General features: G+C 39.5%; 1 protein-coding gene across 3 annotated transcripts in view; it reads right to left on the reverse strand.

The window, feature by feature from the left end:
• RDX (radixin) overlaps positions 1-24,855 on the reverse strand; it is a 96,097-nt gene that overhangs the window by 11,136 nt on the left and 60,106 nt on the right. Inside the window, exons 13-15 of one of the 3 annotated variants that reach the window (XM_043579276.1) lie at positions 21,070-21,312; positions 19,922-20,082; positions 10,638-11,900 (exon numbers count right to left, since the gene is read on the reverse strand). In XM_043579276.1, coding sequence (XP_043435211.1) covers positions 11,891-11,900; positions 19,922-20,082; positions 21,070-21,312 — 414 coding nt within the window. In that variant the 3' untranslated portion in view covers positions 10,638-11,890. Of the gene's footprint in view, positions 1-10,637; positions 11,901-17,502; positions 20,083-21,069; positions 21,313-24,855 lie in introns of those variants that run through there. The other 2 variants (XM_043579275.1, XM_043579277.1) reach the window with 2 other exon arrangements.

Consider the following 24,855-nt stretch of genomic DNA (forward strand, 5'->3'; position numbering starts at 1 on the left):
TGGGGTAGGTTACTCAACTGTAAAATGGAATAAGGCACCCACCTTCAGGGACACCTGTGGCATTTAGGACATCCTTGTGTGGATGAGGAAAAGGACCCTCTCCTCCAGGCAGATGCCTCCCTGTGTGGCCCCAGGGGCGTGTGCTTGTTGTGTTCACCCTGAATTTACACTTCTGTCCCCACGCTTCTGGCCCTGGACTTTGGTGAGCTCCTTGTGATCTGGCTCCTTCCCACCTTCATCTCACACACCTCTGTCCTCTGGGGTCGCTCAGCTCTGGAGATGTACGGCCCTCCTTTCTGTTTCTTGAACAAATTAAGCCCTTTCTTGCCTCCTAATTTTGCATATGCTGTTCCTTCTACCTGGAAGGCTTTCAAGAGAAGTCTGTAAATTGGTGCCCAGCAGGCCACTTTGGACAAGCAGATAACGTTGTTGGGTTTACAAAGCATTTCCTAAAATGTTTGAAATAGCTGGCATGTAGACTTTAGGAGCTTTTCACATAAACTTGACATTTCAACTGAATCGTCTCAAGCATTACTCTTTGAATGTCCTTTTTAAAAAAGCTGTTTTCTGGCTTTTCTTGGAAAGCCAGAAGGTACAGCAACAGAGGGCCTATTGCATCTGAAAAGCCGCTATGCTCATCAGAGCACAAGACTCCCGTTTATGCACAGCTGCCTTGGGGCCAGGGCACTCGGGGGTCCCTCTGGCGCTTGCATTCACATCCAGATTTAAATAAGGAAGAGGGGGAACCAGGCTTCCCTTGTTTCAGGAGGCAACTTACGTGCCACCTTGTACGGAGACTTTCTGACCTTCCAAGCCCCCATTACCACCCCCATATTTTCCCCAACTCAGTCCTGTGTTCCTTTCATCACATTAAGTTGATACAAATGTGCTGCTTTTATAGGTCAAAGATGCTTGGATAACGGCAATTTCACATAATTTAATTGAATGCAATTCACAACCTTGCAATTACTCTGTGCTTCATGTCCTTCTGTAGAAAATAACACCATTGGGGTAAGGACCTAGTCTTATTATTATATCCTCAGTGACAACTATGTACACAGTACCTGGTGGGTACTAGGTACTAAAATATTTGGATGAATAAATAAAATGCAACAACTCCTCCCAATGGAAGTTCCTTAGCAACTCCGGCACACACACAAGATCTGTTTTCACCCATCCTGAGGTCTCCAGAGTCAGCCCCAGTTAGAAGTAGACTTTCCTAATCTACTCAGCTCCAGAGCTGGCTTTAGTCCCAGACTTCCGCCTCTGCCCACCTCGCCAATGCCCCCAGTTCCAGCATTAGAAATTACTCCGAAGCTGTGATTTTTCCTAGAACCCCTGTACAAACAGCACGAGACCACTGCTGGAGGTCCACCGAGGCGTTCCCTCAGCCTTACGAGGAAGCGGAGGAAGCCGGGGGGCGGTGGGGGTGGGGGGAGGATGACACTTGTCCCTGAGCTAAGTGCTGACAATCACAATGACCTCTGTGTGCCTGGAGGTGCCAGCAAGAGGCTGGCCGCTCCCTGGATCCTGGTATGTGTCCTTGTCTCATAGTCATGCCATCCCTTAACTCTTCTGTTTCCTTCTCTAGACTATGAGTTTTTAAAAATTATCTGTGAACCCTCAAGATCTAACTCCAAGTGCTGAACAGATGTTTAAGAGCGAATGAAATTATTCCAGTAGCTTCGGTCATTCAGATGCCACACGGGGTGCCCCTGGAGGGTCAACATGGACACAGATGCTCATTGGCTGGCTCTCATCTCATGGGCTCGGGAAGGGCTGCGGGGCTAGGGTGCACACCAGCGTCTGCCTCAGACACCTGCACTTGACAGAGGACATGGCAGGGGAGAGGAAAATGCTCTGTTTTCTGTTTTTGGCTGTCATACCTGTTGTATGCACAGGTTTGTGGGAATACTTTCCAAAAGACACTGTACAGTTAAGTGGGGACAAAAAACTATTCTAATTCCACAGAAACGGCTCTTTTCAATTATTTGCTTGTTGCCGGAACCAGTGTGCGCTTTAAGTGCTGTGACAGGCCACCACGCTGGTGGTCACTCACACCGCCCAAATCCCTGAAATCCGTGCCCTGTGGTGGTACGTGCAGCCCTCTCTCCAGGTTGCACCTGACATCCTGTCTCTTCTGCTCTGGCAGCACCTGGGCTGCAGGACCCTCACCAAGGTCCTCGACCAAACCCAGTGTCTCTCCCTGCCCTTTCCCATTGGGAGGTATCTTCTGACATCTCGTCGGCATTCCAGACCTAAATTGTCCAAAATGACACGTCACAGGCACAGACGCAACTATTCCCCTCACGATTTTCTACTGTTTCACGACACCAACTTCTGCATCTCGCACTTCATGCGTTTAAGATATAAACTGGCAATCCCACCACAGCCGGGCCTTCTGAGCCTCCCCGTGCTGGTCTATGTGGTCCCTTCTATCCAGACAGTCTTCCCACCTCTGTCCCCCCTGAGAATAACTCATTCTTGGGGCGCCGGGGTGGCTCAGTTGGTTGAGCATCTGACTCTTGATTTCGGCTCAGATCATGATCTCATGGTTCGTGAGTTCAAGCCCCACATCAAGCTCTGTGCTGACAGCATGGAGCCTACTTGGGATTCTCCTCTCTCTCTTCCCCCCACCCTCCACCCTACGCTGCATGCACGCATGCACACTCCTCTCTTTCAAAATAAATAAATAAACTTAAAACTTCTAACTTTTAAACTTGAAAAAAAAAAAGAATAAAGAAAAACCAAGTCTTAAAGATTGGCTGAGGGGTGGTCTCCCTCCGGAAGCCTTCCCCAGGACCCTCCTGCAAGATGAGGAGCCTTCCTTCTGAGCTTCCAGACGCCATCCATCCGATTCGCTTAACGGACAACACGAGCATCCACCAGGTGCCAATCACCACTCCAGGCACTGAGCACACGGCCTTGCCCAAAGCTCCCGCCTTCATGGAACTTATGCTGCAGCGGAAGACAGACGGCCCCTGACTTACAACTTCACAAGGACGTGAGGGTGATACACACTCAGCAGAAACCACACTTCGAAATTTGTACTTCGCAGGCTAGCACCACGCGGTACGATCCTCTCTGGTGAAGCCGGGCGGTGGCAGAGTGCCCGGTCAGCCACGTGACCCTGAGGGTCAACACCGATAGGCTGACAACCGTTCTGTACCCACGCGACCCCTGCTTTTACCCTCGGCGCAGTATTCAGTCAACAACTGAGAAAGTCCACACTGAATTACAAAATAGGCTCTGTGTTAGTGCTGCCCAACCGTAGGCTAATGTTAAGTGTTCTGGGCATGCCGTCTAAGGTCAGCTAGGCGAAGCTGGGAGGTCAGGCGTATTAAGTGCATTTTCCACTTGGGATATTTTCATCTCCTAACAGGTTTATTGGATGCAACCCCATCATAGGTCGAGGAAGAGCTGCATTCAAAGAAACTACAGATGTTAGATGGCAAGTGCTTCGAGGAAGATGGTGGAAAGAAATGGGTAGGGAATACTGGGAAAGTCCCACTTAAAGTGGTAGATGGAAGGCCACACCGAGGGGACATCTAAGCAAAACCCTGGAGGTGGCCAGGAAGTAAATTATAAAAATATCTGGGGGAAAAGGCGTATCTGGGCCCTGGCTAGTTTAGAGAATGAGAGGGAAGCCAGCTGACTTCGATTCAGTGAGAGAAGGAGAAATTAGCAGATGAGGTCCAACAACAAGTGACCAGAGCTTGGGCTCCGGATGCCACTGAGGTTACGGCTTTTACCCTGAGATGGAAAGCCTTGAGGATTTTGAGAAGTGAGAGGATCCGACTTACCTTTTTAAGACCTCTGTCTTAACAGACTGTAGAAGAGCAAGAGAGGAATCAAGAAACCCCACTAGAAAGCTCTAGCAACAATCCAGGCAAACCCGGTGTGTGGAGGCAGGGGACAGCTGTGGAGGAGGCACAAAGGGGTCATGTTCTGGGTATATTGTGTATTTTGAATGTTGGGCCAACAGCTTTGTGGTTGGGTTGGATGTGGGCATGAGCCAACAAGGAGTGATACGTGGTCGAGGTTTGGCCCCGACTCACTGAAAGAATGGGCTCGCTCTTCATTAAGAGGAGGAGCCAGGCAGGGGCGAGTACGGGGTCCAGGAGGACCCTGAGTCTGGTGTGACATAAGGAGTTTGGCATGTTCATTAGGTATCAAAGTGGAAACACCAGGTAGACGGTTGGATACACGCATCCAAAGTTCAGAAGAGGTTCTGGCTGAAGACTTAAGTTTTCAGCATACTGATGGTATTTAAGGCAGGAACAGTGGATGGAGTCCTTATGAGATCCAGGTGTACCCAGGGAAGGGCTGGGCCTGGGGACACCCCAACACTGGGAGGCTGAGAAGGGGTTATCCATCAGGCATAAGCACACATCAATTATTGATTGTGTCTACTGGCAGTGAACAGTAACTATCTCTTACTTAGGACGGACCACGTTTCTTTTTATCTCCGCAGACTGAGCACAAGGCCCGAGCAATACTTTCTAAGAGAATCACAAGTACACTCCTTAAAGGGCAAACTGAAGCATTAAAAACAGAATTCAAAGCACATGGGTATAAATACTAATATCCACAATACTGACAGATGAACAAAAATATGATGAAATAGAGAACTTACCATTTATTAACATCTTTAATATGCCAGGGAATAAGCCAAATATTCCCTGTGTATTATAATCAATGCCCACAAGACTGGAGAGTGTTCCTCCCACGTAACAGACAAGAAAACTTAGGCTCCAAATGGGTGAGTGGTGTCCCAGGGCCACGAAGCTAGTATGTGGCTGGGCCATTCAAACCAGATGTGAGCCTCTCCTAAGCCCTACAGCTGCCTGCTCATACCTCTTTGCATCTTTCCTCAACACTCTTAGAGGGCCAGTCACACGGGCTATGGAGCTAATGTGGTTCAAACAGGCAAAACCTGGATCTAAGCATCTTCCATAAAAAGGAAAACATCTGCTGAAGAAGCCAGAAAATGTGGGAAAGGGTCCGTGTGCCCCAAGACCAAGAGGAACAGGGGGCTACAGGGTCATCGGACTACTGACGGTCTCTGAGAACACCTAGGACTCCGCACAATCGGATGGCAGGGCCAGGACTCCATGGCACGGGCAGCATACAGAGCAACGGAAACTGGTGACGACTGTAGACCTCTGAGCCTTTCTGAGAAATCAGCCTAGAATTTAGTGTGAATCTAGGGAAAAGGAGGAGAGAGGGAGACCACAAACCACTACGATCAATGTTTCTTCTCTCTGATTAACATGAAACAGCAGTAACCCTTTTGAAACACATTTAGGCTCTATACCTGGCCTCCCCCACAATTATTTGTGGCCCAAGAAAATCATTTCAGAACTAGGTCAAATTTAGAGGCATAAGAGCAGTATGTGATCTAAAGAGAAAGCTGTGAAGTCAAAGGACATTTTAACTTCAGAAAGATCACATTAGTAGCACTGAAATAAGGAAAGACTACACTTACGTTGTAGCTTCAAAGAGGTTATGTTCGAAAAACACTAAGTTGATCTACCCCCTTAAAATTAAAAACAAAAACAAAAACAAAAACAAAAACCCTTGCAGAATCAAATTTCTTCGTTAATATTTTTGCTATTTTTGTGGGGTGATGTGGTAAATAAAGCACTTATTAAGTGTTTCACAATGACCTGAGCTTGTCATTTCCTGTTTTTAATTTTTTTTTTTTTTTTTTATTGTGTAGAGAGAGCGTGAGCAGGGGAGAGGGGAGAAGAAGGGAGAGAGAATCTTAAGCAGGCTGCATGTTCAGCACGGAGCCTGACGTGGGGCTAGACCTACAACCCTGGGATCATAACCTAAGCTGAAACCCAGAGTTGGGCACTCAACCAACTGTGGCTGTTTTAACACAAGGCGGCAAACGAAAATTTGAACCACTGAAGAAACGGTGGCAACCGAAAGAAATTAAGAACCAAATGACTACCAACGTACATTTAGGAAACCCCACCCTACTGATTCTTTTATAGTAACATTTTCTGATTACAGAATTTGAAGAAGTCAGGTAAGTTTTAATGACTGACAGATCTTTGTCACTTGGGCCCTCAAAAGTGACATTATCACTACGTCACCTTTTAAGTAAACTTGATATGCAGAAATCCAACTGATGGAGACGTGTCTGTTTTTCTATTAAAGGTGCTTCCATAAGCATATGTTACTATTTAAATTTGTTAAATGTAAAAAACACACAACATTTAAGTAAAAAATTTCCTGTATTTTTGGAATACCTAAAATATAAAAAAAATCATATGTAGACTTACCTCATCCCCTAGACTGTAACACAATTTCTTAGGAAAAAACAAGCAAAGTGGCACCTGGGGAGCTCAGTCAGCCGAGCATCCAACTTCAGCTCAGGTCATGACCTCCCGGTCTGTGAACTCGAGCCCTGCATCAGGCTGTTTGCTGTCAGCGCAAAGCCCACTTCGGATCCTCTCTGTCCCACTCTCTCTCTATCCCTCCCCCGCTTGTTTGATCTCTCTCTCAAAAAGAAAAAAAAAAAAGCCTCTTGTGGTTTCCCTCTCCTCTTAAAACACACACACACACACACACACACACACACACACACACACACACACACACAAGCAGTGTTTCTACAAGACTACGGCGTATTGTTTGTAACAGCAAAGGATTGGTAAAGACATAAAAATTCATCACAAGTTAAGGAACATCCATAAATTAAATGCAATGGTATTTTTGTACTGCTGTGTGAGGATTTCCAAACTACAACGTTCAGTGAAAGAAGTGCAAAACCATGTGTACGGACAACAGAAAGCCCATAATATACGCATGTGGGTACGTGCACAGGTGGTCTCCAGCAGGAGGCACAGGTGCACAGCCACCTCTGGAGGTAGGTGGAAGACCAGAGGACAGGGAAAGAAGGCTTGTATTTTTTAGTGTTATTCTATCGTATCTATTGACTTTTGTTTCATGTTTCATGTACCACTTATCTTTTAGAATTTTGATGATTTAATGGAGTTATTTTTTTTAATGAGGCTTTAGCCACAGAGTAGCCAAGTAGAGCCTACAAGTACTTTCAGAATTTCACAACTTCAGCACATCATCTGATACTGTTTGAAGCCAAAGAAAAGCACACTTTTCCTAAAAAAAATTTGCAATTTAATACCTAGTTTTCTAGATTTTTAAAAAACAATTTTCTGGGGCACCTGGGTGACTCAATCAGTTAAGTGTCTGACTCTTGATATCAGCTTAAGTCATGATCTCGTGATTCTTGAGTTTGAGCCCCGTGTCGGGCTCTGCGCTGACAGTGTAGAGCCTACTTGGGATTCTCTCTCTCCCCTCTCTCTGCCCTTCCCTAACTCTCTCTGTCAAAAATAAATAAACTTAAAAAAACACATAAATAAAAATAAATAAAAACAATTTTCTTTAAGCATAGATGAAAAGTTATTTTTTAATTACAAAGGAGGGAATTTGGCAATAACTTGATCATTTTAATGCTTAAAAAGGAATCTCCAAAGAAAAATAACCAAAAAATCCTTAACCTGTTTTCTGATGCTTTGCTATGACACAAGCTATTACCATATAAACTCAAAAAAAAAAAAACAACCCACAATTAATCAGTGTTTCACAAGGAAATGCTACCTGTAATGCTTGAGGTAATGTATCTCCTAAAATTTACTTAAGCTAAAAAAAACTTTTTGTACTAAACAATGGTAAGCTTCATGACAGGGATGTCCACTCTCACCACTGTTATTCAACATAGTACTGAGAGTCCTAGCCTCAGCAATCAGACAACACAAAGAAATAAAAGTTATCCAAATCAGCAAGGACATAGTCAAACTTTCACTCTGTGCAGATGACACGATACTCTATCGAAAACCCAAAAGATTTCACCAACAAACTGCTAGAACTGATTGATGAATTCAGCAAAGTCACAGGATATGAAATCAATGCACAGAAATTGGTTGCATTTCTCCACACCAAAAAAGCAGCAGCAGAAAGGGAAATCAAGGAATCTATCCCATTTATAATTGCACCAAAAACCATAAATTACCTAGCAATAAACCCAACCGAAGGGGTGAAAAACCTATACACCGAAAACCATGGAAAGCTTATGAAAGAAATTGAAGACACACACAAAAAAGGGAATAATATTCCATGCTAATGGATTAGAAGAATATTGTTAAAATGTTGATATTACCCAAAACAACCTACATATTCCGTGCAATACTTATCAAAATAACACCAGCATTCTTCACAGAGCTAGAAAAAACAATCCTAAAATTTGTATGGAACAAGAAAAGACCCTGAATAACCACAGCAATCTTGAAAAAGAAAACCAAAGCAGGAGGCAGGACAATCCCGGACTTGAAGCTGTATTACAAAGCTGTAATCATCAAGACAGTATGCTACTGGCACAAGAAAAGACACTCAGATCAATGGAACAGAAGAGAGAACCCACAAATGGACCCGCACACGTATGACCAACTAATCTTTGACAAAGCAGGAAGGAATATTCAATGGAATAAAGACAGTCTCTTCAGCAAGTGGTGCTGGGAAAACTGAACAGCGACATGCAGAAGAATGAACCTGGACCACTTTCTTACACCATACACAAAAATAAACTCAAAGTGGATAAAAGACTTACACATCAGACAGGAAGCCATGAAAATCCTAGAGGAGAAAGCAGGCAAAAACCTCTTTGACCTTGGCCACAGCAACTTCTTACTCAACACATCTCCAGAGGCAAGGGAAACAAAAGCAAAAATGAACTACTGGGACCTCACCAAGATAAAAAACTTCTTCATGGTGAAGGAAACAATCAGCAAAACTAAAAGGCAACTGATGGAATGGGAGAAGATATTTGCAAATGACATATGAGATAAAGGGCTAGTAGCACAAATCTATAAAGAACTTAGCAAACTCCACACCCAAAAAATAAATGAAGAAATGGGCAAAAGACAAAAATAGGCACTTTTCAAAAGAAGACATCCAGATGGTAACAGACACATGAAAAAATGCTCCACATCACTCATCATCAGGGAAATACAAATCAAAACCACAATGAGATACCACCTCACACCTGTCAGTATGGCTAACATCAACAACTCAGGTAACAACAGATGTTGGCGAGGATGCAGAGAAAGAGGAACACTTTTGCACTGCTGGTGGGAATGCAAACTGATGCAGCTACTGTGGAAATCAGCATGGAGGTTCCTCAAAAAAATAGAACTACCCTACCATCCAGCAATTGCACTAGTACCTAATTTATTCAAAGGATACAGGAGTGCTCTTTCCAAGGGGCACATGCAACCTCATGTTTATAGCAGCACTACTGACAGTAGCCAAAGTATCGAAAGAGCCCCAATGTATTGACTGATGAATGGATAAAGATGTGTGTGTGTATGTATGTACACACACACACACACACACACACACACACACACAATGGAGTATTACTCAGCTATCAAAAAGAATGAAATCTTGTCATTTGCAACTTTGTAAACGGAACGAGAGTGTATTATCCTAAGCGAAATTAGACAAATATCATATGGCTTCACTCATATGTGGAATTTAAGATACAAAACAGATGAACAGAAGGGAAAGGAAGCAAAAATAATATAAAAACAGGGAGGTGACAAAACATAAGATATACACACACACACACACACACACACACACACACACACACACACAAACTGAGGGTTGCTGGAGGGGTTGTGGGTGGAGGGATGGGCTAAATTGGCAAGGGGCATTGAGGGGGATACTTGTTGGGATGAGCACTGGGTGTTATATGTAGGGGATGAATCACTGTATTCTACTCATGAAATCATTGCACTACTATATGCTTACTTGGATATAAATTAAAAAAAAATTCTATACCAATTTTTTTTTTGCTTTAGGCTTTAATTGAATTCCTCACCATAAATCTTTTTCGAGTGCTTTATTACTAGAATACTGTCCAACATATCCCTTGCTGTATTTACTATAGTTTGAAAATTTCCTACTCTGATTATACTGTATATTTATTTTAATTGGAGTGATTTTAAATATTGTGTATGATGGGGCACCTGGGGGGCTCAGTTGGTTAAGCATCTGACTTCAGCTCAGGTCATGATCTCACAGCTCATGAGTTCAAGCCCCGCATCAGGCTTTGTGCTGACAGCTCAGAGCCTGGAGCCTGCTTCGAATTCTGTGTCTCTGTCTCTGCCCCTTCCCTGCTCATGCTCTGTCTCTCAGAAATAAACATTAAAAAAAATTTTTTTTTAAATATTGTGTATGATGGGCTTTGATCATACCACTATAAATTTATTTCACTCCTATCCTTTAGAGATACTTCTGATCTCTACTTATTTAAGCTTTCATTTATATACCTATTTTTTATTCTCATTTATTCTTTTTTTTTTTTTCAACGTTTATTTATTTTTGGGACAGAGAGAGACAGAGCATGAACGGGGGAGGGGCAGAGAGAGAGGGAGACACAGAATCGGAAACAGGCTCCAGGCTCTGAGCCATCAGCCCAGAGCCTGACGCGGGGCTCGAACTCACGGACTGTGAGATCGTGACCTGGCTGAAGTCGGATGCTTAACCGATTGCGCCACCCAGGCGCCCCTATTCTCATTTATTCTTGATGACATTTGTGATTCAGTATTTGAGGGTTGTTTTTTTTTTTTTTTCATATAAGCTAAAACACTTCTGCTAAATGGCTGAAAAAGACCAAATCACCTTACTGTACTCTCCTAATCGCCATAAAGCTCAAGTATTTCGTCACTACATGAGCAAATATTTTTTCATATAAACAGCAGAGTTAAGAATGAGTGATTTTACTTAACGTTCAGTTTAGCATAACTTGTAAAGAAGGAACTGACTTTTGATAGATGACACAAACTGAAAATAAAATTTAATTTATAAGTTAAAAATATACTAGGTTTAATGGCAAGTTAAATACAGTAGTTAACAGCTATATGAAAACTTTAATGTTAAATTATGTATCAATACTGGCTATTCTAATATAAACCATTATTAATAAGGTTGCTTATGCTCAATAAACTTTAAGAAAATCAGACCCATTTACATTTGACTTTAAGGAATATGCAACTCCTCAGTGGCAGAGAAGTAAGCTAACAAACGTAAAATATTAGCCAGCCTGCCTAGTGATGAATTGCTAACTTTCAATGCTCCCTGGCTGCTGTCATTGTACAAAAAGACGAGAACACTTCCTGACCAGATCACTCAAATCCATGCCATGCTTCTTGTTTGCTAATTAGCACCTAATTAGCTAATTAGGTGACCTCTAACTTAAATCCTAACTAACCCCTGCACATTTTATCACACTTTTTCTTCTGGTATTTACTTTACTTTATACATCTTAATTTGGGTCTATGTCTCAACTCCGTGACTTAACTACAATTTCCACAACAGAGTCAAAGGGTTATCATCCATGCCCTGAAGTCTAACAGTGCTCTGCACAAACAGCCAACAGCAATTCCTCTGCAAACCCCTGGGTGTGAATGTGTAGGTCTGTCTGTCCGTATTAGTCTTACCACTTTGTGGAAAAAGCCACGCCTCCTCGTCTCCCATTCAGCATGTCTTTCATGACACCCTTGAACTGAAGACCTTGTAAATTCCTAATGTCTAAGAACTGAAGCATCATGGCTCACAAATAAAGGTGGTAGAGAACATTTTCTTACCTGTAGACATCAGACCAGTAATTTAGAAGATATACTTGCTTCCAGTCTTCAAAATGCTTGAGAACACCCCAAAAACGTGAATGCCGATAATCTCCCCTAAAGATGGAAAACTACTTTTCCAGTGAATACATTTTCTATACATTTTGATGCAGAGTCAGTCTTTCATACAGCCTATGTCCCCCGAATTCATCATAAACATCCTTAAAGCATCAGCATATCCTGGAATGTAATATGGCTCAGCGTATTAAACTATATATAAAGCATACAGATGATTAGGTTCTGGGTTCTAATTCTAGGGTTTACACTATTTGGTACCACATTTGCAAATACTATTTAAAAAGTAAACAGACCACTGAATTACGATTTCCTTTTGCATACATTAAAAGATTTTATGTCTTTTGTAAGTACTTTTAAAACATACAAATTAAGAAGGTGCAAATTCTACATTTAACCTACATACCAATGGTAAGCCATTAGATTTTAAAGTTAGGAAAACGACCCACCCACTTGCAACTTCAATTACCAAGAAATTGTATTTATCTACATTCAAAAACTTTTATGGCCTAAAAATTGGACAAAACAAGAAAAACAAGAAGGAAGAAACCCCTAACATATCATCTGAGCATAAAGAGATGAATCAAGTCATATGTTTGGCAAAAGCTACACTGATGAAGCATAATCAAACCTCAACTTGGAAAAACCTACAGAAATCTCCCAAGTAAGTTGTTTGAAGCTGTCACAGCAAATGAATAGCTGCATGTGTATATTCTGAGATCATCTTCACGGAGTTGTGTCTGGGTAAATAATAGAACCTCTTCATAATATGAAAGAACCATTTTTCTAACCCCTTAAAAGCTACTACAAAAAAATAAAACCTTGTAAGTTTCTCGCAATCACTTACATTATTAGGACCAACCGGGGACAGAAACGGCATCGACACAACGGTTATAAGCACGTTCTGCATTAATAGTTTTCAACTATGAACAAATATTAGTGTTTCAAAGTACATGGATGTTAACCCTGGGTCAGGCATTACACTCGAGGGAAGACAATGCTTCTGGAACCAGAATGCAGAGAAACACTCTGAAACAGACCATCAGATTCAGAACTCTGAAACGGCTTATAAAAACCAGAGGCCAAGAGAGTCTAAGACCTGGAATTATAACTCAGAATCCAATCCATTTGTTCTTGAATGTCTTTCATTTCTGGTTCTCTTTGTGTGCTGATGAAGAACCTCTCTCCAGAAGGTCACAGATAAAAGAAAAACAAACAGAGGTCTTAACTGTCCCCAAAGAGGTCATTTGGAAAATAAGCAGAAGAAAAAATACCAACTACACATAGCAAATAGGAAAGCAAATTACACCTAGGTGTTTCCTTTAAATTCTCAGCAGATAGTAACAGAATTCTTTACCGTGACCACAGCCTTTCTTCAGGCTAATTCCTGTATGTGAAGTTCTTCTACTTAGCTTTCCTTATCCTCTGTACTTCCTAGGACACCTGACACAGCAGCATAAATTCTCTGTTGGAGCAAAGTTTAGTTATTGTCCCCTTAGTAACTGCTTTCCCCCAAAGCACCCAATGTCTTCAAATCAAACTAAACTACCTCAGCAGAGGATTCAGGGCTCCATAAATTCCTGGCCCAGCCACCCTAGCTTTACTATCCTGTAGCCGACGCACAATGAATCACATTTTCTATTCCAGTCAGGATAACCTCCTCTTTCTAGACCCTCATCGGTGTACATAATAATTCTTCTGCCCTGCCTCTTTACAGCAACACCTCATCAAAAAAATTTTTCTCTTTAAAAAACATCAAGACTAAGGGCACGGGAAACAAAAGAAAAAGCAAATGGTCTTCATTAACATTAAAAAGCTTTTGTGCCACAAAGGATACTATCCATAGCAAGAAAAGACAACCCAAAGGATGGGAGAGAATATTTGCAACTTTTGTATCTGGCAAGGGATTAACTCAGGTATCTGATAAGGGATTCATATCCAGAATAAAGAACTCCTACAACTCAAGAAGAAAAAGTAAACAACTCAATTTAAAAGTGGACAAAACATGAATAAACACTTCTGCAAAGAAGATATACATATGGTGAATAAGCATATGGAAAACACGTTCAGTATCAGAGAGAAATGCATCATAGGGAAATGCAAATCAAAACCACAATGAGATACCACTTCACCCATTGGAATGGCCATTCAAAAAAAAAAACCCAAAACACCCCAAAATAACAATTGCTGGTGAGGATATGAAGAAGCTGGGGGCCCTTAGGCACGGCTGGTAGGAATGTAAAATGGTGCAATTGCTCCACAAGATAGTACAATGAGTCCTCAAAAAATTATCACATGATTCAGCAATTCTACTTCTGGATATGTACCTCAAAGAACTGAAAACAGGGACTTGAACAGATATTTGTAACGAACACAGCAGCCTGTTCACAAGTCAAAATGTGGAAATAATCCAAATATCCATTGACTGATGGATTAAAAAAAATGTGGCATATATCAACAATGGAATATTATCCAACATCTAAAAAGAGTGAAATTCTGATATATATGATAATACAGATGAGCCTTGAAAACATCATGCTACGCGAAGTAAGAGATAATAGAAAAGGACAAATGTTCAGAGTCACCTGAAGTAGTCAAATTCAGAGAGACAAAAGGTAGGATGGGGGTAACCAGGGAGCAGGAAGGCAGAAGAATGGGGCATCAGCGTTTTAAGGGCACAAGTTGTTTGGGATGATGAAAAAGTTCTGGAGATGAATAGTGGGGACAACTGTACAACATGAATTTACTTAACGTCACTCAACTGTACATTTGAAAATGGTTAAAATTTTATACGTATTTTAACAATTAAAAAAAAAAGATTCAACTGAAAGCTAACTCCATGAAACTTTGTTTAATACAGAGATTACTAATGACTCTAGGTGACCGGTTTATCAGCAGGGTCTAAAATGAATCTTACTATAAAGTTAGAAAACTTTCACAATAAGGCACTTGTTTAAGGCTATCCTTAAATACAGTGTTTAAAATTTGATGTATGCAATAAAAATTAAGTAATTTACCAGAGAACAAGCAAACTTGAGAAACTACACCATGTACTCTTATTCTTGGCCTTATTCACTACTTTTCTTCTATTGATTTTCTGTACATTATAGTTTCTTTCAACATACAACTGTATCTTTTATCCAAGATAGCTAAAATTTCAAAGTAAACAATTATCTAAATGGCATGAGGGCATGTAGGAGTCTAATGCTGGACTTGAATTACACAGACTTTTCAGTACAAACCAAAGGAAAGGGAGGGAGGAGGTAGTGTCTTCTAAGTCTAAAACATTCATGCATTTCTAGCTCTGACACCTAAGTTACGACATTTTAAGTTGCAAAAAATTAAAAGGGATATCACAGTATACGTTATAAACACAGCAAAAGAAGAATTTCATATAATCCATGTTTCGTCAACAGGAATGTTTCCAAGGATCATCACGTAAACCTGCGAGACTCTGAAGCCGTATTACCAGGAAGATGGACATTGGCTATTTAGGTTTTGTGACATTAACAGAAACCATCGCTACTTTTAGGAACAAACTAAATGACATGCATAAATATAAAAGTGAATCTTAATTTTTTAAATGATCATGAAATGAAAGTGAACAATTGGAACAAAGTAACAAAAATAATAATTACAAGGATGGAAGCAACTGATGTGATGGAAGCCGGGAGGAATCTGGGCATACAAGTCACAGCAATCAACCAAGTGGAGCTGCCATCTTAAAAGAAATCTAGTATTTTAACAGACTAATGCGAGTGACCTAAGAGCTAAGATATATTAGTATCTGAAGTTCCACGTTTTAAGACAGGCCAAAATGAAAGGCACAGTCATTCTCATCTTGCTTCTGTATCCTACAATACAGCATATAAAAATATAGTGGCTTTGGGGCACCTGGGCGGCTCAGTCGGTTAGGTGTCCGACCGGCTCAGGTCATGATCTCACGGCTCGTGAGTTCGAGCCCCGCATCGGGCTCTGTGCAGACAGCTCAGAGCCTGGGGCCTGCTTTGAATTCTGGGTCTCCCTCTCTCTCTGCTCCTTCCCCGCTCATGCTCTCTCTCTCTCTTCTTCAAAAAATAGATAAAAACATTAAAAAAATTTTTTTTAAATGTAGTGGCTCCATGAAGCTCTGTAAAGAAAGAGTCTGGAACCATTTAGTAGCTAGAAAACTCCAGAGCCAGGCGTAAACCTGAATTTAAAAGATGTGCCACTGGGCAATTATCTTTTAACCTTAAAATTCTGTAGTGAATGAGAGATACTTGAACTCCTAAAGCAGTGTATGTAACCAGAAATCAGATAACTTCATATCAGTGTTTCAGGGAAGTCACAATACTGAGGCAACAAAGCAAGGAGTCATGATTTTTCCAGAAGGAAAATGGCAGCTCTTAAAATCTTGAAAGATGGACCTATTAAGAAGTAGGCCCACTAGGAAAAAAAATGGAACTTTAGATTACTTAATTGGAAACGTCAAGGATGGGAATGTGATAAGCTCTGATATGTGAAACACTATTGTGAACCAAGGCTTCCTCGCCACCAGTCAGCATAGAATGTGAGGATTGCCTTGACATTTCATAAAGTTATCAAAACATCTGCAGAATCCACTGAACTTTTGAAATGTACTAGAATGCTGTCCTTTTACACGATAAACCGCAAGAGCAACTGAGAGATTATCTTCTAATTACAAAATGAAGTACAGAATAAGAAAACGCTAAGAGTATGGAATAGGCCCACCAGTATAGCTCCATATTTGAACGATTTCCCTTACCCTTAATTAAGGATACCTAAACTTTGGTTTGCTACCAGCTCAGTAAATTAACGATAAAGGCACTAATTCTTTCTACTTAAAGTTTTAAGCTTTAGAGATTAAGATGTTAAAATTTAAAAATTGTTTTCCTCATGCATACACATAATGGGATGCTTTGGGATCTAAAAAGTTTTTAGCTTCAGTTCTAAAAATATCACTAATCAACAAGGTAATCGAACTTCAGACAGGAAGTAGTGGGCATTTTCAATCCTAACACTAATATTGAAATTGCTGTCCAATGATAATCAGGAGTGAGGATTCCAAAAGAGCCTAAGACAACTCGGTAAGTGGGAATTCTAGTTCTTAAAGAAAAACCCTAATTAGATACAAAGGAATCTTATAAAATTCTCTTTTCTGACCAGATCAGAATAAAGAAATCACTACCTACTGGTAAGACAAAAATAAGGTGACAGCTAAGTATTACTATAAACTGAGAAGTCATCTTGCTTTTCCTTTTGGAATACATGACTTACTTAAGATGAATAATCTTTATGTTAAAAACCAGTAAGCTTTTAAGAGACAATAACTTTCTAGATTTATGGTAACTGCTCTGTAATGTCACTTTAAAATAAAAATACATATTTAAATAAATGCACTTAGAATATATATAATTCTTTAAAGAACATTAGCATTTTTATAGCAAGATCAATGGCAATGAAACTGTATCTTCGTTAGGAAACAGAAATTATCAATATACAATTAAAGCAATAATTAAAAATCCTAAATGATTTTGTTATCGAGAGAGTCGATTTAATGATTTTTCACAGAATTAACAATCACTATTACTTCCATACCAAAAGAGGTACAATTTAGGGGAAAGATAAATCTGTGAGGACTCTGAAAATTTACCCTATCCACTTCTCATTTTTAAGATGTGATGATTTGTGGGTCTAATAAAGATTATGATTCTGAGAAATATGCAAAAAAATCCATGTTAAATAACAACAGTGGACCTTGAAGGCATGAGCTTTTGTCACTTTATTGTTAACCAATGAATGTTATCCAAAATTATAGATGTAACTGTAGCTTAATTGTACAACACAGAATTATGCTAATGGTAAAACCTGCTGGAATTTACCAAATACTCATTAATATATTTTTACATTGCTATATGAGCATGTGCTCTCAACTGCTAATAATAAAAGTCATAACTGGCTTAATCACTATGAAAACTCATATTGCAAATAGTTGTTTCCTGTTTAGAAAAATTCACACAGCTTTAAAAATGGATTAAATCCATTTTAATCCTAATCTACAAATAGATTATAAACAGCAAATATAACTGGTAATTTTTCAACACTGAGAGCAAACTGATGCAGCAGTGATAGTGCACACAATTCAAAATGTAGAAAATTAATAAAAATCCAGTGGAAATCCAAGTTTTCACCTATTATGGCAACTGCTTTGCTACTTTGGAAAAGCGAGCACGCACGCCTTGGAGCATGACGAGTTCACCACCTGTCCCGCGAATGTGCTCAAGCAGAAACACTCTCTTCCACAGTGTTTTGAAGCATGTGCACAACCACCACACAACAGTCACGTCAAGGTTATCAACCAGTTATCTCTTGTCCTACAAAGTCCAAAAATATATTAAATGCAACCTTTCCTTCTCATATGTCTGCCCAGATTAATCCTTTTCAAGTCAGCAAAATCAAAAAAAGCACAAGAGATATTTTCAGACACAACTTGAATCTACTGTGCATGAAAATGCTTAACAAAATGGCAATTTTAATAGATAAATGTAAATTTGAGTGCATAATACCACATGAAAAGTAGCTGAACCACACAGAGAAAACAAGGCTTTCCTTATCTCCAAGTCTAGATGTTTTACAATAAAGAAAATGTTAGAACATATGAATATTAGAACATCTTTCAAACTGGAAAGATTTCTTCTTCTTAAGACATAATTGAACTTAATATAATCTAAAATTATAATTTCTAAAATAGGATTAACAAACCAAATTTAAGTATTTTTAGTTAGAGAACAAAAAAATAAGCACAATGATTCAGAAACCAAATCTGCTAAAATGATTATGTAACAATTATATCAAGAAATGAAGGTACAGACATTCATATGCTACAAGGGAAAATCTCTCGCGCGCACGCACACACACACACACACACACTTCCTCAGACACAGAACACCCCTCCAAGAAGATAGTATACCATCAAGAGCTTACAATTTTCATATAAATCAGAGTCCCACAATTCAGCTCAACGACAAGGCAGTTAAAAAATAGTAGCACTCTAAGATATTCTGAAGGAAAAGGAAATCTCAGAAATACTCCTTCATGACTGGAAGTACTGGTGCGTGTTGGAGAACACACTTACATACTCCGTTGTGTTGGAGCGACCAGTCATCGCAGGTGTAGTAGTGAGGTAGTATTACTGTCCCCTCTCTGGGACTGATGTTTTCAAACGCTGCTCTTCCAGAAAGGTCCACGGCTTTTTGAATGAGTATAATCAATGACCAAAAAACATATTTTTTTAATTAAACATCTGTTTGTCTAAATCAATCTTTGAAAGAACAGACTTTTTAAATCTTTTGGAGACAATTAGTATTTGCAGGTAGTGTTTCATCAATAAACTCTCCTAGGGTACTACCACCTGCTGTCTACACCTTTGTCAATGGTAGGCAAAGAAAACCAAAGGATGGCAGGTGATGAAACACCAATCTATTCAGCTGTCAAAGATGACTAATTAAGCAAATATCGAATATCCAATAATGTAAGCAAACTGGGATTTTAAAAACATTAACCACCAGCTGCATACTACACTATTAGATATTCTAATCCTTTTCATGATTCATAGCTGTCTTCTACACAATTATCAAAGACTGTCCACCCTGTCGCCTACCTTCATTTTGACCACTGCCAATGATCTATACGATGGCAGAATTATGGCTATCGGCATGGCAAGATATAATAAGGGCACGCCGAGGAAATCTGAGACAGAATGTGGAAATACACACAGGTCAACTATGGAAGGGTCCAAAGAAAACAGAGTGCTCTACCCAAACACTCATTAAGTCACCATCATCCTTTGAAATGTACAAAGTGCTTACATCACACATACACATTTGTCAGACATGATAATTAGTGTTAATCTTCAACAGAAAAAAAAAATGGAAACTGAAAATGTGAAAGGAGGCGATGGAACACTGTTCTCCATTCCCTGGCCCAAAAGGAAAAGAAAATCAAACATGACATCACACTGCCTTAATGCAGAAGGGCTCCCTCAAGCATGTCTTTTAGCCACCACAGTCAACTGGTGTAAGTGCTTTGGCAAGGTGGGGTGCATTCCATCACATCTGCAAAGGCCTGCTTTTCTCTGTTGGTGGTTCAGCTTATGAAGAACATGTATGCAAAATAACAGCTCTCACATTGCTTCAAACTCATCGATGCGCTGCTTTGTGTTGCCCTGTCGGATCTGCCGAAGAGTCTTGTACTTATCACGGCCTGCTTTCACGTTCTCAGCGTGAAGAACATCATTTTGTGTTTTCTTGGTTTCATCTCTGGCCTGGGCTAATTCTGAACTCAGCGCCTATGTTTAAAAAATAAAAACAATGACTATTATTTTCTTCTTAAAGTTTAAAAAGCTCATAAAAAAGGTTTAAAGACAAAAATACACATACAACAAATCTGACTTTTTTGCATATTAGAATTTACACTGTCACATAATTTCTTTAAAGTGTATAAATTTAAAAAATAAAATTAAAAAATATGAAGTATGTTAATTTGCTCTATTTTGGTGATAGTAGAGGTAGTAGTTAGGGAGAAATACCCACTGTCTTTCACTTCTACACTCAACAACCACGACGATTCTGTATATTATTCCAAAATCCCTTAACTTTCTCTATACAGTAGAGATTTTGAAATCACTTACAAAAGGTTCAATGTAGACAGTATAGGATGTTATTTTAAGATCTAAAATCTAGGCCATTAGAGAACCTTTCTCCAAAGTCTTGATCTATTTATTGCAATTATCACTTCATTTTCTTTTCTTTATTCATATTTAAAGATTTCGCCAATTAAAAAAATCAGAGAACCTATCAGGGAAAAAAGGTCAAATCAAATTAAGATTTCCTACTCTGATCTAATTATGTGCTTTTAATAAACCTACCTTTTGGTACTATGAAACCTGAACAAATAGTTCAGAGTATGTAGTGTCATACAGGTAATCTATTAAATTATATGACTTTTAAGGTATACTTTACTGGCAAAAAACTAAATTCATCTGTCTTTTAAAGATAACATCAAAACACTCCACCTTTTAGCGTGGAGTCAAGCTGTAATTAAAAAATAACTTACCACTTAAGGCCTAATTACCCAAAACTAACACATTTGCTACAATGGAAGAAATCAAGCACTGTGACTACAGGCCAAGCAATCACAAACCAATCACAAGGCCAGCTAAGGGCAAAAGCTTAAAAAAAACTGGAATGTTCCTTTTTAGTAAGTTTGTATTTTATTAAATGGGGAAAATGCTCACTGTACTATACATCTACACACAACTGTCAATTTGAAATACCTGGAGTTGTTTTTTAACACGCTCATTTTTTTGTGTTTCCGTTATACGTTCCTCCTCACTTCTGTGGTTCAGCACCCCGTCGTTTGATAATTCTGCGCTAGCCTCTGCATTATTCTCATCATGCTCATCGTGTTCATTTTCTGTTGGAGGAATGACTGGCGGTGGTGGAGGTGGAGGGGGTGCAGACATCACAGTTTTTAACTCTTCTTTGGTCTTTTCCAAGTCTTCCTGGGCTGCAAAAGCCTGAACGTTAACAATAAATTTATCAGCAACTTCATCTGAAAACTGGTAATGAAGAGAATCAAGTTATCTCTCTTTCCTAATAGAAACTATCTTTCAGGGTAATGAAAATAAGCCCTACGGATGAAAGCTCTACTTTTATAAAGGAATGCCAGGGGGCAAGAATGCCAGAATGAAAATACATCACTTTGCAAAAACTAATAAAATTGTTAACTCTGGCAAGCATAATCAAATATTGCTAAACCTGTTATGCAAATATTTGATGAGAAATGGCATCAGCCTAATGCCAAAGAATGCCACATCCAAGAGATCACATTTTAGCCACAAGAGGGAGCACATAACCCAGTCAAAGGAGGAATCAGCCTGTTTAGTGACCAGTTAATATCACTGATGGTAGGTTAACTAGATATTAAGTGTCTTCTGAGATGACACAACAGGAGGTATCCAACATCAGCAATTATTTTGGTGGTATACAATGTTGCTGTGCCTGGAAAAATCCTGCTTCACACTGTTGTCCTGGTGTAATTACTAATAAGAATACTTTCACTCTAAAAAATGTTCTAATTTGGGTGATAAATTATATGGAGGTCTCACCTATGAGGCACTGTAGCCAAAAACTTTTTAGGTTGAATCCTTCAAGATTTCAGGTCTATCTTCCAGTTTACAGGAAATATTGATGATAAAAGGACAAATGAATGGCACCATAAGGACACACAAAGGAGAAGGGACAATCTGCAGGTAATTCAGTATCAAACAAAGGAATGTCCTACTTTAAAAGAGACTGAGAGCAAACCTATGTAATGCAAGGTGCTAATTTGGACACTGGCCTGGCAAATTAGCTATACAAGATTTTGGGTCAATTGTGAATATACAAATATATTCTATATATAAACCCAGAAATAAACCCATACAAATACGATCAATTAATTTGGAGCAAAGCAGCCAAGAACATCCAATGGGGAAAGGACAGTCCCCTTCAATAACTGGTACTGGGAAAACTGGAGAGATACACGCAAAAGAATGAAACTAGGCCACTATCTTATGGCATACACAGTATCTACTCAAAATGATCACAAACTTGAAAATAAGACCTAAAACCATCAAACTCCCAGAAGAAAACACAGGGAGCAACTCCTTGACACTGGTCTTGGCAATGATTTTTTGGGTTTGACAGCAAAAGCAAAAAATAAACAAGTGGCACTACATCAAATTAAAAAGCTTCTATACAGCAAAAGAAACCATCAAAAAAAATGAAACGGCAACCTACTAAATGGGAGAAAATATTGACAAATCTTATATCCAAAATATATAAAGAATTCATACAACTCGGTAGTTATAAAACAATCTGATTACAAACTGGGGAGAGGATCTGAATAGACATTTTTTCCAGAGAAGACATAGAGATGGCCAACAAGGTCCATGAAACGGTACTCAACGTCACGAATCGTAACAGAAATGCAAATCGTAACTAACGAGCTATCACCTCACACCACTCAAAATGGCTATTATCGAAAAGGGAAGAAATAGCAAGTGTTGTCAAGGATGTGGAGAAAAGGGATACTGTGTGCACTATTGGTGACTATGTAAGTTGGTGCAGCTATTAGGGAAAACGGTACACAAGTTTGAAGGTTTTCTTCAAAAAATTAAAAATACAACTACCATATGATCCAGCAATTCCACTTGTAGGTATTCATACCCCAAAAACGAAAACACTAACTCAAAAAGATATATATACCACCAGGTTCAGTGCAGCCTTATTTACAATAGCCAGGATACGAAGCAAGCTAAACACCCATCAATGGATGAATGAATGGGTAAGGAAAGTGTTGTGTACACACACACACGAGTACTATTCAGCCACAAAAAAGAAGAAAATCTTGCTGTATCAACATGGATGGAACTTGAGGGCACTACACTGAGTGAAATAAGTCAGAGAAAGACAAGTACCATATGATCTCATTTATATGTGGAATCTAAAAAAGAAAAAATTAGACCAACAAAAAACGAGAACAAATTCCTGGTTACCAAAAATTGGGGGTGGCGGGGACGGTGGGGAATGAGCAAATGGGAGAAGAGGATTAAAAAGTACAAACTCCCAGCTGTAAGATAAAGAAGCCATGGGGATATAACGTACAAACAGCATGGAGACTACAGTTAATAATACTGTACACTTGAAAGTTGCTAAGAGTAAACCTTAAAAGTTTTCAGGACAAGAAGAAAAATTCTAACTATGTATGGCGACGGGTGTTAGCTCATTTCACCATACACACAGTATCAAATAATGAAGTTCACACCTGAAACTAATATAATGTTATATGTCTATCTGAATTAAAAAATTTTTATGAATACAGTCTAATACAGATGAGATGAAAAGTGACTAAAATGGAAGCGTGTGTGCAGGACGACCTCACTCTAAACATATAAATGTGTACGTATGCACACACGCAAACAGGAAAAGATCGTGGAAAGATCTGCACTAAGGTGTTAAAAGAGTGATCCTGGTTTGTGGGAATATAATTTTTCTTTTGTGTCACTTCCTCGTATCTATAGTTCAGAGGATTTACCTCTGTGGTGTGATTTTCATTTATTTACGTTTTTATTTATTTTTATTTATATACTATTAAAGCTTATTTATTTTGAGAGAAACAGAGACAGTGTGAGTTGGGAAGGTATAGACAGAGGAGAGAGAGAATCCCACGCAGGCTCTGAGCGGCCAGCACAAAGGCCGATTTGGGGCTCAAACTCATGAAACTGAGATCACGACCTAAGCCGAAGTCTGAGGCTTAACTGACTGAGTCACCCAGGTGCTCCTTTATTTATTTTAAATGTTTATTTCTGAGAGACAAAGACACACACACACACACACACACACACACAGAGTGCGCGCGTGGGAGAGTGCACAAGCGGGTGAGGGGCAGAGAGTGAACGAGACAGAGGATCCAAAGTGAGCTCCTTACTGGCGGAGCGCACAGTCCAATGCGGAGCTCGAACTCACAAACTATGAGATCATGACCTGAGCTGAAGTCAGACACTTCACTGACTGAGCCACTGAGGCACCCCTTTTTTTGTTGTTGTTTTTATTGCTTTGTTTTTCTTTCTTTTTTTAAAGAAGTTCATGTGTCTCTGTGAAATTCTAATAAAATAGTGTAACAGGTTAACAGAGTTCTATCATATTTGAGAGTTATATATACACACATACACACAATTTTCAATGTATCAAAATTTCCCTGTGAAATTTAAACTGCTACCAAGAAAATTTAAGGGTGAAACATTCACACATACTGTAGAAGGCCTTTGGGTAAAAAAATTATTATGGTTACATTTAAAAGTTAACCTTTATTTGAAGTGTGGAGTAAGCTCTGATTTTTCACTTGTGCACTATTTCAACAGGGGCTTCATCTACTTAGGAACTTACACTAGGTACCTCAGAATGTATCATCGTCGCTGCATCCTTCTAATTCCACTTTACATCCACGATTTGGTTGCCATGCCCTTTTGAGTCTACCCCAAGATGTCTCTCAGCAACCTCTGCTCCTCTTGACTCTC

The sequence above is a fragment of the Prionailurus bengalensis genome, chromosome D1, assembly GCF_016509475.1.
Source record: "Prionailurus bengalensis isolate Pbe53 chromosome D1, Fcat_Pben_1.1_paternal_pri, whole genome shotgun sequence".
Classification (NCBI taxonomy): domain Eukaryota; kingdom Metazoa; phylum Chordata; class Mammalia; order Carnivora; family Felidae; genus Prionailurus; species Prionailurus bengalensis.